This window comes from Chanodichthys erythropterus, chromosome 10, assembly GCF_024489055.1.
Source record: "Chanodichthys erythropterus isolate Z2021 chromosome 10, ASM2448905v1, whole genome shotgun sequence".
Classification (NCBI taxonomy): Eukaryota; Metazoa; Chordata; class Actinopteri; order Cypriniformes; family Xenocyprididae; genus Chanodichthys; species Chanodichthys erythropterus.
The window spans coordinates 37741893-37756131 of NC_090230.1; the positions used below are offsets into that span (position 1 = coordinate 37741893).

Consider the following 14239-nt stretch of genomic DNA (forward strand, 5'->3'; position numbering starts at 1 on the left):
CTCCATCTGACATATGTCTTATTTAGTCAGAGATGATGCATAAAAACAAAGTGACACATGTGGTCACAAATATCAATTTACCATCACCTACGTTCAAGTTCTGTTCTCATTTGGTTAATTCATTAAGCCGGCAGAGTATATAAACCGTAGATAAATGTGGCAGAAGCACAACCAGAGTCCAACAAGAATTTTCTTTTGTTCCACAATAATGAAGAAAACTACAGGTACAGGGTTTTTATTTTTTTAAGAAAATTATTTCTTGATGGCTAACTGAAATATATCTTGCTATAAATAAAGGAGTAGTCTATATATGCATACTATATAGTCTCACTCACAAATAATATGTAGTTGCTTTTCTAATAAAGGTTCAGGCTATAAAACCAATGTGAACATTAATGAATGTATCTGCTGACGAATCTCTCTCCTTCTGTCTCCTGAAGTTCTCCAGGTTTGTGTGGCGTTTGTGCTCTGCTCACTGCAGGCTGTGATCGCATCTGCTGTGGACTGTCCAGACCAAGAGACTGGAGGGACTTCCTGTACCATCTCACTGGAGAAGCTTCTGGAACGAGCCGTTCAACATGCAGAGCTCATTTACCGCGTCTCAGAGGAGTCCAAGTTGCTGTTTGTGAGTAACAGAGAGATGAACCTAAAGCTAAGCTTATAAAAGCATCTTCTTGGAGTTTGCAATGGCTTCAATCCCACTAAATTCCTTATGAGAATACTTAAACAGTCAACCAGCAGAACGCTTTACCGAATGATTCCTATTTTCAGGAGGAGATGCTCGTTTCATTCGGAGGTGTGAATCTGCATGTTCCCAGCGGGACCATGTGTGCTCCAAAAACAGTGTCTATGTCTAAAAGTGAAATCCAACAGATTTCTGTGAGTTCCTCTAATGGCATCTGATGAAATTCACTGTAACAGAGTAACATTCTGCTAAGATAAACAAATTTTCCTTCCAGGACAAATGGATCCTTCACTCAGTCCTGATTCTGATCCAGTTCTGGATTAATCCGCTGGCAGATTTGCAGACGTCTCTTGAGAGTTATGAGAACGTCTCAAGTGCCCTGCTGGACAGGAGCAGATGGATGTCTAGCAAACTAATGAGCCTGGAGCAGGGGGTAGTGGTTCTCGTTAGACAGGTAAATATGAAGTTTTGAAAATACTTTTTTTCATTTGGAAACTGAACTCAGTCTGTCTCTCTGTCAGATCCTGGGCGACGGTGGTTTGCTGTTGGAGGTTCCTGAAGAGACATCCGATCGCATCGTCTCTTCCAATTGGCTTGAGACTTTGAGAAGAGACTACAGTGTGCTCTACTGCTTCAGGAAAGATGCACACAAGATAGAGACTTTCCTCAAACTCCTGAAGTGCCGCCAGATTGATAAAGAGAATTGCTCCTTTTTCTAAACTAAAAAAAAAAATACACATATACAAATTCTTCTGCCAGATTATTTGTGTTTTTATTCTGCCAAAGTTGGTTTGCATTTGCACAAATATTAAATTAAAACAAAAATGTTTGCATGATTACTTGGAGATTGTGTTTTTGCTTCTATAATGTCAGATATGGTTCAGTGGTAGTTTGTTAAATGTGATGTTCTAAATTAAAATGCATATTAAAGGGATAGTTCACCCAAAAATGAAAATTTGATGTTTATCTGCTTACCCCCAGTGCATCCAAGATGTAGGTGACTTTTTTTCTTCAGTCGAACACAAATTATGATTTTTAACTGCAATCGCTGCCGTCTGTCAGTCAAATAATAGCAGTAGATGGGAACTTCAACTATAACAGTAAATAAAACTTGCTTAGACAAATCAAAATTAAACCCTGCGGCTCGTGACGACACATTAATGTCCTAAGACACGAAACGATCGGTTTGTGCGAGAAACCGAACAGTATTTATGTAATTTTTACCTCTAATACACCACTATGTCCAACTTCGTTCAGCTTCCTGTTAGTGAGGTCAAAAAACGCGTTCTGAAGACGGAAGTGATGTCTCGCCCATATACTTCAATGAGCGCGAGACATCACTTCCGTTGTCAGAGCGCGATCAGTCCTCACTAGCCGGAAGCTGTACGAAGTTGGACATAGTGGTGTATTAGAGGTAAAAAATGATATAAATACTGTTCGGTTTCTTGCACAAACCGATCGTTTCGTGTCTTAGGACATCAATGTGCCGCCACGAGCCGCAGGGTTTAATTTGGATTTGTCTATGGAAGTTTTTTCGACTCTTATTGTTCAAGTTCCCAATCACTGCTATTATTTGACTGACAGAGGGCAGCGGTTGCAGTTAAAAATCATAATTTGCGTTCGACTGAAGAAAAAAAGTCATCTACATCTTGGATGCCCTGGGGGTAAGCAGATAAACATCAAATTTTCATTTTTGGGTGAACTATCCCTTTAAGAGAATTATTTTGATCAAATCGCACTTTCATATACACACAGTACAGTGAGAGATGGTAAATTGCTGTCTGGGATCAGATAAAAAAAATCTGGATTATTTCCATTTAAACCAAAACAAAGAAATGGTGTAAAACTGAGTCGCATAATATTTGAACTAAAGATAAGATGTATTTTTGCTCCAATGAAGCGCAAGTACAATTTGATCATTCTCAAGTCACACTGGACAACATGGATCATCGGGTTTTGTTCGATCTTGCTCTTTTCATCATTAAAGCAAAAGAAGGATATTTGGAAATTTACACTGAACTGCTTCACAATATCCTACCTCTAAGTCCACTAATGAGAACATCAAAGTTTGTTCCCAATTATCACTCAAGAAGGAGAAAATTAGACGCCTATCCGGAGTCCGGGTATTACACACTCCTTCATTCACGGAAACGGTTCATTTAGACCTCGAGTTGTTGATGCCATGAAGGAAGGCTGGAAAAGTGGTTCACTGTCGCAGATAAAGTAATACATTGGCTTGATCCAGAATTCCCCACAAGCAAGCCACACATAGAGACTCTGCATCCAAGAATATATTCTACGAACAGACTGAGAATAATGCTAAGAAATGAGAAAAAAAATGTGTTTTGTTCGGAGTTGCAAAGATAGTTGTTCTGTTGCTCCTTGTTGCTCCAATGCTGAGGTTTGCTAATTAGCTGACTATCTTCGGTGAACAAAAGTTCAAGGTATTTTCACATTTTACTCAATGATATAAAATACATCAGTAATACCCTCTTGTGTATTTTTTAAAAGCTTTTACTTGTCTTGTAAAAGTCAGTTGCGGCGATACATCGACGGCGATACATATCGATAATGAACGCGATATTGCGTGTCTTATCAGTGAACTACGGCTCTGTCTATTAAATGCCGCTTCATTTGAAAGCAGGTGATGGCGATTTAGCGGCAATCAGGGAACCGGCTTTACTGAAGAAATGCGCGTGACCAAAGCATTCGATATGTAACGTGCGCGTCACGGCGCAAGTGCAACCCTCCCTCTAAACAGTAAATAACGGAAATGAGCGGAAAAGGAATACACCAGTTCTAAATTTGGACCAGCGACCAGAAGATCAGACTCGCTCAAGAGACGGTGTTAGCAACAAGGGTAGAAAGAAATGATGACAACACTGGCTGCATCAAAAACAGGTAAGATGTATTAAAGGATATGTCAATAATGCAATAATAAAAGGGGAAAATCAATAAATAATAATAATAATGTCAGAGATTCAATACATCAAAACCAATAAACAGACAAAAAAACAAAACAAAACAAAACAAATGGATATAGTGACCAAAAAGGGGTAATGGAGAATGAAATAAATGAAAAGAATAAAATAAGTAAATGTGTTCTTCTTATAACCCTTATATAGTTACATTTTCTATTTTTCTATTTTATTAATTGTTTATATTTCATTAATAAATCTATTTTAACCTATTTAAGTTCAATCTAATAAAGCTAACCGACTCTTATTCTGCTAATATGGAATATAGATATATAGAATATAAAATTTATGTTTACCTATTTATTCAATTTGTTTTTAATTGGCTTATTTAATATATATAATAACTCTGAATTTGACTATGAATACAATTCTTCCAAATGACACTTTGAAATACTTTTTTTTTTTTTTCACTCTTGTTCTTCAGAAAAACAACAACAAAAATAAAATAAAATAAAACCAAATAATTTGACAGTGGAATATGAGAGTAGAAAATCAGAGAAGAAAAAAAAAAAGAAAGAAATTACAATAGATAAACCTTAATGCTCACAATAAGAGTCCCAATGTGGATTAGGGTTTCACCAAACTTTAACTCAGTTCAGTGCTGCTTACACGAGATCCGTCTTCCGCAATTTAGTTCTGAGCAACACAGTTCAGTCAGGAAAACCGAAGGAAAAGCGTGTGCACAATCCTACCACTTTCTTGATTCACGTAGCTCGATCCTTATATGGGCATGGCTCGCCAGTTCCTGCTCGCAGGCTCTTTCTAGTGCAATGCAGGGACAGTTCAAGTTCAAAGTCTTCTTCGACGATCGTCCGATTCCAGAAAATATGCTGCACCCGACTCAAGAGATGATGGAAAGCAGAAGATAGGCAAAAGACAGACAGAGATGGGAAAGGAAAAAAAACAAAAACAAAAAAAACCCAACCTTGCAAAAGACAAGGCCAAAAATACAATTAGACATTCCGTTCAAGATATACATCATTACAGCAGTTAATCTGCGAATAAACAACATTTCAACATATTTAACTCCATGTTCATTTAACATTAACACATTGTAATTTGCATAAACATGCAAAGAGCATTTTTTCAAATGACGCGCTTAGGCCTCATCTGCCCGTATCGCATGTGCGTCACGATCAGCCATTTTTTCATAGCTTGAATACACGACAAAAAAACATTAAAATAACACTTGTAAACTGCTTAAAGTAACTTTTAAGCCTGAACATTAGTTATTTAACACATTCACTCGATATTCCTCCTGTTTTTAACAGAGGATTAGCTTTTATACATCTTACATATGTACTACAGTACATAATACAACCGCATTTGATGGTTAAACACCATTTACAGAACATTCATACAAAACTACCTCTGTAATTGAGGATTTAATCACTTTACTCACCAAGAGAATTCGAATTTTCTAGTTATGAAGTTTTCAGACAGGCAAAACTCCAACCTCTGGAAGTTTCTCTCTCCTTTAACAGTTTACACCAGCATCAACCGTGATAAACGATTGACGATGTTCAATTCACGTTTCTTCTCTCAAAATCTGTTATTTTTCTTAACAAAAGTGCTGATTTATGTGTTCTAATTCTGTTTTTCTTCTTCTTTTTCAGGACCGTGTCGTAACTGCTGATTCTCTCTTTCACATTCGCGCGTTCTCGCTTCGTCTTCTCTCTCGCACAGCTCCGATCATAGGGCGGGGCTAACTCTTCGCTCTCCTAATTGGACCAATCTCAAATTTGTTTTATTTGAATATTTTTCAAATTAGTTTATTTCTTTTTGAATTTATGCATTTTCCTATTTTCTATTTCACAAATGTTATTAAAATAAATTACTGATTTACATATTCATGAGTGTTATAGTTTTTATTCCCTTTTCTGTTTTTCATTAAAAAGGCTCTTAGTAACCTGGGTTACACCCTCCCCTCCTGAATTCATGCACGTCCCGCTGCATCTGCATATTTTTGGGGTTGAGTTACAACCACAGGTACAGTATCAGCAGAAGCAACATTCGCCTCTAAAGAAGTGCTGAATGCGGCACTCAGACCTTGCAACAGAGATTGAATCACCACGGTAAGCGGATTTCCCAATTGGGGATACTCAAGTCTTTTTGCAGGCTGTCTTTCTCTTTGTGAACGCCTGGGAATCACTCCGTGCTCAAACTCGGTGTCATTTCCTTGTTCACTCTGGTCACCTACAGCATCCATAGTTTCACTTGGAACTGGACTCTCTCTACTCCTATTCTCACCCTCACATTCTGCTTCCGTTTCAGTCTCCTGGGCAGGCAACTCATCTACCGACTTGGAACAGAGATCTAATCCTGTATTGATGGGACCTAACTCTAGCTCATCAGAAGACGGTCCTACTTCTCCTAATTCAGGTAAGCTTTCCTCTACAGGTCCGCAATCAGGTATGGCTTCCTTTACAGGTTCTTCTAAGATCTCCCCTGATAACCTACAGGTAGGTACACTCTCTCCAACAGGTTCACCAACAGGTAGGTCAATTTTGACGTTCTGGGGTCTTGGGCAGGGTAAGGGCTCAGGATTCACTAAAACTCGAGTTTCAAAGTTCAGCCTATCCCTAAACAAAGGACTAAGAAACTGATCATCCTCCGACCCAGAATCCTCACACACAGACTCTAGCTCTTGTAACTCATTATTTGCACAAGCTCTAGTCCTAGGCCTGCAAACTCTTTGCTTAGGCTGCCGCTCACATTGATCTGGCTGCAAAAATCCACAGGGCAACAACAGATCACGATGTAACGTCCTGAGAGGGCCACTCTGTCCAACTGGCCGGACAGTGTACACTGGTAAGTCGCCTGCTCTCTTGACTACTACTTGGACACCTTGCTCCCATTTGTCAGCAAGCTTATGCTTCCCTCGCAACCTAACATTGCGCACAAGAACTCTGTCACCCTCCTCCAAAGTAGAAGCAACTACGCGCTCATCAAACCTTCTTTTGTTACGCTCTGCTAGTTTAGCAGCATTCTTCTTAGCTATCTCATAGCTCTCTCTCAACCGGTCTTTCAAATCTTTCACGTACTGAGAGTGGGATTTTGCAGGAGATTCTATTGGCAAGCCGAAAGCCAAATCCACTGGCAAGCGAGGCAGCCGCCCAAACATGAGCTCATAAGGAGCATGCCCAGTTGTATCATTGCGCGTACAATTGTATGCGTGCACTAGGGGCTTTACAAACTCCTTCCACTTAGACTTTTTCTCATTCTCCAAAGTCCCCAGCATTTGGAGAAGAGTCCGGTTAAAACGTTCTACCGGGTTACCTCTGGGGTGATAGGGTGTGGTACGAATCTTATGGATACCCGCAACATGACACAATTCCTTGATTGTGTGAGATTCGAAATCGGGCCCTTGGTCACTATGTAGTTTCTCAGGAAACCCATAATGTACCAAGAAATTTTCCCAAAGGCATTTTGCAACTGTACGAGCTGTTTGGTTCTGGGTCGGTATCGCCACGGCGTACTTCGTGAAATGGTCGGTGATAACCAATATGTTCTTGGTATTGCTGTGATCTGGCTCTAACGATAAAAAGTCCATGCAGACCAACTCTAAAGGCCTACTGGTTTGAATATTGACCAGAGGAGCGGCTCTATCTGGAGGAGTTTTTCGGCGCACACAACGCTCACAGGTTTTGATCTTTCTTTCAACTGTTTGGGACATTTTAGGCCAGAAGAACCTGGACCTCACTAAGTCCAGGGTCCTCTCAATACCCAAGTGCCCCATGTCATCATGGAGGCTGCGCAACACTACCTCCCTTAGCCTAGCTGGTAGCACTAACTGATAATGAAGAGCCCCCTGTTCCTGTTTCCTCCTATACAGCACCCCATTTCTCAGTTCAAGTTTACTCCACTCCCTCAACCACAATACCATATCAGGTGGTTGACCCCTTAGAGTACCTGGTCTGGTCCCATTCTTCATCCACTCAAATACTACCTCAAGCTCTGGATCTTCCCTTTGCCATTCTGCTAATGTGGCCTCTGAGATGTTAGAGAGATCAGGAAGACCATGCTCAACCTCGTGTTGAAATTCATTCGGCAAAGCATCAACGCTATGAGTGAGGGACTCGACCAATGTAACTGGAGAGTGTGCCAAGTCAGGGCTTTCAGGCAAACCAATCACCTGATGCCTCTCACAAATGGCATTCACCACATCCGCCATGAGAACCTCAGACCCGGTTTCAGGCGCTGCCAGGTGGTGGAGTGTAAACTGCTTGATCCTTTCTCTTTCTTTCTGAGAGACGAGATCATCCAGAGGCTCACCATGCGGACGCCGGGAAAGCCCGTCTGCGTCCTGGTTTTGACTCCCAGCCCTGTATTGGAGCTTAAAAGTATATGTCGACAAACTAGACAACCAACGGTAACTGGTAGCGTCAAGCTTTGCAGAAGTCAAAACATACGTCAGGGGATTACTGTCGGTTACCACAGTGAAATCTGCACCATACAAATAGTCGCTGAACTTGGCTGTGACAGCCCACTTTAAGGCCAAAAATTCAAGCTTATGTGCAGGATATTTCGCTTCACTCTTTGTCAGTCCCCTACTGGCGAATGCTATTACCCGCATCTGCCCGTCCTGCTCCTGGTACAATGCCGCACCAAGCCCAGTAGTACTGGCATCGGTGTGAAGCATATACGGGAGCTTGGGGTCTGCAAAACCCAGGACAGGAGCGGAGGACAGCTTAGAAATGATAACATCAAAGGCATTCTGACATGCAGTGGTCCACCGATCACCAAACTGCTCTTTGGTGTTGAAGTACTCACCCCCCTCTCGTTTCCCACTGTGGCCCCTACGAAGCGGAGGGTACCCTTCAGTGAGTCCAGTGAGAGGTTTGACTATCTTCGAGTAGTCACACACAAACCTTCTGTAGTACCCTGCAAATCCTAAGAACGCTCTCAGTTCTTTCAAATTTGTGGGCCTTGGCCAAGTCTTAAGAGCTTCAATCTTAGCCGGGTCAGTCTTTACCCCATCCCTCGAGACTACATGCCCTAAATACTTGACTGATGTCTGAAAGAAACGACATTTTTCAGGCGACAACTTCAACCCGTATTCTTTAAGCCGGTTGAGGACCTGTACTAACCGTGACTCGTGTTCTTCCAAGGTCTCTGAAAAGATTATCAGGTCGTCAATAAAGACTAGTACCTGTTTCCTGTGAAGATCACCCATGCACCGCTCCATTAATCTTTGGAACGTACTCGGCGCATTCGTGATTCCTTGGGGCATTCTATTGAATTCCCAGAATCCAAGAGGGCATACGAAAGCAGTCTTGCACTTATCAGCCTCATCCATCTCAATCTGGTAAAACCCAGACTTTAAATCAAGCACAGAGAACCACTTTGAGCCTGTAAGTACAGAAAAGACTTCTTCCAGATTGGGCAGAGCGTATGCGTCTTTGATCGTCTGGGAATTCAACTTCCGAAAGTCGATGCAGAGCCGTACCGAGCCATCTTTCTTTCGGACTACAACTATGGGCGAAGAAAAGGGGGACTGCAACTCACGAATAACTCCAGCAGTCATTAGTTCCTGAAGATGCTTTCAAACAGCATCAATGTCCTGTGGGTGAATCGGACGTGCCCTGTGCTTGAAGGGTGTCTCATCAGATAGTCTGATTTGATGTTTTACTTGACCTGTACAGCCATAATCAAGATCATGTAAAGAAAAGACCTCAGGCATGGAATTTAACAGGTTTGTTATCCGCTCCCTCCAGTCTGAAGACAAGGGAGAGTCTCCGAAATCAAAGGTAAGATTGGCGTGGGTAGGTGCTGGTGACTCAACCTTGCTTGAATTCTGGGCCGGTTTCTCTACGACTCTCTGTACAGCATGGATCTCAGCCAATACTGCTTTAGGGGGTATAGTTAAGTCTGTCTGAGTACTATTCTTAAGCAGAACGGACAGCTGAGAGGAGCGTTTAGAAGGCAATGTGTGCACACAGTTCGCAACCAGGAGGCCGCTTGGAAATGGAGCTGATGGGGGCTCAAGAATTACCCATTTCTCCATACAGGGTTCCCGAAGCTGAACGTATCCATTCAGAACTACAGTGCTCCCGGCAGGAACGACTTCATGAAGATTCCCTACCAGCCTCACTTGTCCTAATGCTTCACTGCTAGTTTGCCTCCACCTTGCCTCAAGGACTTTAAGCACCGCCTGATATCCGTGGAGACTCGAATGAAGGCTACTCTCACTTTCCTTAATGCAATGGCTGTAAAGCACGTCCAGGGAGTTGGTTCCGACAAGAACTTGCGACAGACTCTTTAGATCAGGAACTATTAAAGCTAACGTGGGGACCTCAACTTCAACGCCCATGAACTCTCTAGGAAACTTTAAAGTCAGTTCAGTGTACCCTAAGTATGGCACAGCTTGCCCATTGGCTCCCTCCACTTCCAACAAATTTTCTAATGACTTCAGCGGGTGATCAGACAAATGTGCCTCGTAGAATGACTGGGGAACTGTAGTGACCTGAGACCCTGTGTCTAGGAGACAATCTACTTCCTTTCCATCAATAATGATCTGCGCAGTACACTTAACCCCTACTAACCCCTTCGGCAGGCTTTTTAGTGGTGCTTTATGATGACTGCTCGTGACAGGCTCTTGCCTGTAACATTTAGGGCGGATATTTTTACACCTCGTCTCTGTATGCCCCGCTACAGAGACTTCCCTTAGTTTAAAGGCAAAGGGGAATGACCACGCAGCGAGTCCCAGTGAGCCTGTTGCTCCCTCAACTTACGCCTCTTTTCCTCAACCTTTGCGGGGTTCGCAGCGTTATCACAAGCAACGGCCAAATGCCCGTCTTCTCCGCATCTGAAACAATATCCAGGACGAGGCCGATTGGTCATTGGTTGGGCCCTTCTAGCACTTCTACCAATGTCTGTCTCTAACAAATTCTGAGGCTGGAAAACTCGGGGACTTGCAGCTTCACGGGAATAGTCTCTATAACTCTTTTGAGCAACACTCTGAGCCTGCAGTTCAGCAACTTGTTGTCGCAGCTTAGCGATTTCTAAGTCATCTGAATTTTCGCGCCTTACTTTGTGGGCCATGGATGCCTTCAGAGTGGTTACTTGAGTACGCAAATCTTCCACTACTTTCCTCAAAGTGCGCAACTCCACCTTCTCAGAGGACGCACTCGGTCGCTTATGGCCTGTGGTTTGATCTAAATCAGCAACTTGGGCCTGGACCTCTGCAAGTTGTTTCTTTATGAGATCTGTTTCAGAAGTGTCAGAATTTGATGTCTCATGAGAATAAGCTGATACTTGGTGAGGGGCAGCTCGTGGTCTCGGGTAGGTATTAGGAGCTTTTGACAACCCAAGGTACTTTTTCATCCGCTCTTCCTTGGAAGCATGCTTACCCTCCTCTGTTCGGATTAATACAACTAACTCAGCAAAGGTGGGTGGGCGAGCCTCCCTCCTTCCTAACTGAAGGCTGGCTATGAGACCATCATCCCAACACCCTCTCATGAACTGTTTCAAGAGGCAACGATCGTGATCTCTCTCCGCAATGCCTCCCCTCCTAATCGTTGTACTCAAAATAACTTGCAACCGATGCAAAAAATCTGACGACTTTTCTCCCTGATTCTGTAAGGTGCCCATGAACTTGGCTAAAAGTTCATCACCATCCTCTACAGAACCATAGACTGACTCCAGCAACTCAAGATATACCGCCGGCAAAGCTGGAGTTCGCACATGTTTCACTACGTCTGCAGCTGGAGGCAACAAGCTGTCTAAGATCCTCCGCGCTCTATGCAAGTCTGAAACTGACGGGTCACTTAACAGGAGATCTACACTTGCTCGCCAAGTATCAAAATCAGGTTCATTTGGAGGGCGCGGGCTCCTCCCTGAGAAAACTCTAAGTCGAACTGAGGCCTGCTGTGCCATTGTGGCATCAGCAGTCTTCACTATGTGCTCTACTACCATTCTTTGAATACCCGGTGGGTCAGCAATGCTCGCAGGAAAGGTAGGGTTAGTAGTCACAGTAACACCATCAACAACGTTTTCTGTATTTGGGAAGGTCATAGAGGCCTCCCGTCTCTTGGTTGGGTCTCTTGATTCTGGGGTTCGCATTTCAGCAGAGCTAGACAAGGGCATCGGGGAACAACACACAGGTTCTGGAACGATTGCTTCCACACTCTCAGAATCATTAAAGCTCGCATTTTGTGCTCTTAATGGAGAACGGTTAGCGGAGTGGGCTTCCTGAAGCTTTTCCAACTCCCCCTTAAGCACATCTAAGAAAGACTTCCCACTTCCTCTAGCAAGGGCCTTCAACGTTTCAAGATACTCTTCAGTGACCGTACCACTAGCTGTCTGCTTACAGACGCTAGCCAGAGCTCGTACTTGGAATGTAACACTCGGGTTTGAGAGACTTCCCAGGGTTAAGGGTAACAAGGGTGTTAAGTTCAACATGGAAGTGCTGTGAGCATATTCCACAATACCATGGTGATGGAACTCAGAAGTTTGGTCATCAATTATCAGATTACGTCTAATTGAGCCATACTTTTGCAAGAATGTCTCTAGCTCGCTATCTGTCTCGGTTAACGTGAGGCCTTTGACTATGAGAGCATTTTCCACATTCACGTTTTCTTTCTCTATGATTTCCATTATCGCGAAGTAAGCTCAACACTCTGTTTTTTTTCTCGGAAAAAAAAATGTTCTTGTTTTCTGGCTTTCCTACTGCTGTCCTTGTTGCTAAGCAACAGTCTCCTGGCTGGCTCGCCAACTTTCTGTAACGTGCGCGTCACGGCGCAAGTGCAACCCTCCCTCTAAACAGTAAATAACGGAAATGAGCGGAAAAGGAATACACCAGTTCTAAATTTGGACCAGCGACCAGAAGATCAGACTCGCTCAAGAGACGGTGTTAGCAACAAGGGTAGAAAGAAATGATGACAACACTGGCTGCATCAAAAACAGGTAAGATGTATTAAAGGATATGTCAATAATGCAATAATAAAAGGGGAAAATCAATAAATAATAATAATAATGTCAGAGATTCAATACATCAAAACCAATAAACAGACAAAAAAACAAAACAAAACAAAACAAATGGATATAGTGACCAAAAAGGGGTAATGGAGAATGAAATAAATGAAAAGAATAAAATAAGTAAATGTGTTCTTCTTATAACCCTTATATAGTTACATTTTCTATTTTTCTATTTTATTAATTGTTTATATTTCATTAATAAATCTCTTTTAACCTATTTAAGTTCAATCTAATAAAGCTAACCGACTCTTATTCTGCTAATATGGAATATAGATATATAGAATATAAAATTTATGTTTACCTATTTATTCAATTTGTTTTTAATTGGCTTATTTAATATATATAATAACTCTGAATTTGACTATGAATACAATTCTTCCAAATGACACTTTGAAATACTTTTTTTTTTTCACTCTTGTTCTTCAGAAAAACAACAACAAAAATAAAATAAAATAAAACCAAATAATTTGACAGTGGAATATGAGAGTAGAAAATCAGAGAAGAAAAAAAAAAAAGAAAGAAATTACAATAGATAAACCTTAATGCTCACAATAAGAGTCCCAATGTGGATTAGGGTTTCACCAAACTTTAACTCAGTTCAGTGCTGCTTACACGAGATCCGTCTTCCGCAATTTAGTTCTGAGCAACACAGTTCAGTCAGGAAAACCGAAGGAAAAGCGTGTGCACAATCCTACCACTTTCTTGATTCACGTAGCTCGATCCTTATATGGGCATGGCTCGCCAGTTCCTGCTCGCAGGCTCTTTCTAGTGCAATGCAGGGACAGTTCAAGTTCAAAGTCTTCTTCGACGATCGTCCGATTCCAGAAAATATGCTGCACCCGACTCAAGAGATGATGGAAAGCAGAAGATAGGCAAAAGACAGACAGAGATGGGAAAGGAAAAAAAGACAAGGCCAAAAATACAATTAGACATTCCGTTCAAGATATACATCATTACAGCAGTTAATCTGCGAATAAACAACATTTCAACATATTTAACTCCATGTTCATTTAACATTAACACATTGTAATTTGCATGAACATGCAAAGAGCATTTTTTCAAATGACGCGCTTAGGCCTCATCTGCCCGTATCGCATGTGCGTCACGATCAGCCATTTTTTCATAGCTTGAATACACGACAAAAAAACATTAAAATAACACTTGTAAACTGCTTAAAGTAACTTTTAAGCCTGAACATTAGTTATTTAACACATTCACTCGATATTCCTCCTGTTTTTAACAGAGGATTAGCTTTTATACATCTTACATATGTACTACAGTACATAATACAACCGCATTTGATGGTTAAACACCATTTACAGAACATTCATACAAAACTACCTCTGTAATTGAGGATTTAATCACTTTACTCACCAAGAGAATTCGAATTTTCTAGTTATGAAGTTTTCAGACGGGCAAAACTCCAACCTCTGGAAGTTTCTCTCTCCTTTAACAGTTTACACCAGCATCAACCGTGATAAACGATTGACGATGTTCAATTCACGTTTCTTCTCTCAAAATCTGTTATTTTTCTTAACAAAAGTGCTGATTTATGTGTTCTAATTCTGTTTTTCTTCTTCTTTTTCAGGACCGTGTC

The 14239-nt window shown here is 41.7% G+C and overlaps 1 protein-coding gene across 1 annotated transcript; it reads left to right on the forward strand.

The window, feature by feature from the left end:
* Positions 1-208: 208 nt before the first annotated feature.
* smtlb (somatolactin beta) lies at positions 209-1404 on the forward strand. The gene is made up of 5 exons (XM_067399117.1): positions 209-224; positions 441-625; positions 772-879; positions 960-1139; positions 1207-1404. The coding sequence occupies exons 1-5, from the start codon at positions 209-211 to the stop codon at positions 1402-1404; spliced, it is 687 nt and encodes a 228-aa protein (XP_067255218.1).
* Positions 1405-14239: the final 12835 nt, after the last annotated feature.

Coding starts and splice junctions, on each gene's coding strand:
- smtlb (XM_067399117.1), top strand. Junction 626..771: donor AGGAGTCCAAGTTGCTGTTT/GTGAGTAACAGA, acceptor TCCTATTTTCAG/GAGGAGATGCTCGTTTCATT. Junction 1,140..1,206: donor TAGTGGTTCTCGTTAGACAG/GTAAATATGAAG, acceptor TCTCTCTGTCAG/ATCCTGGGCGACGGTGGTTT.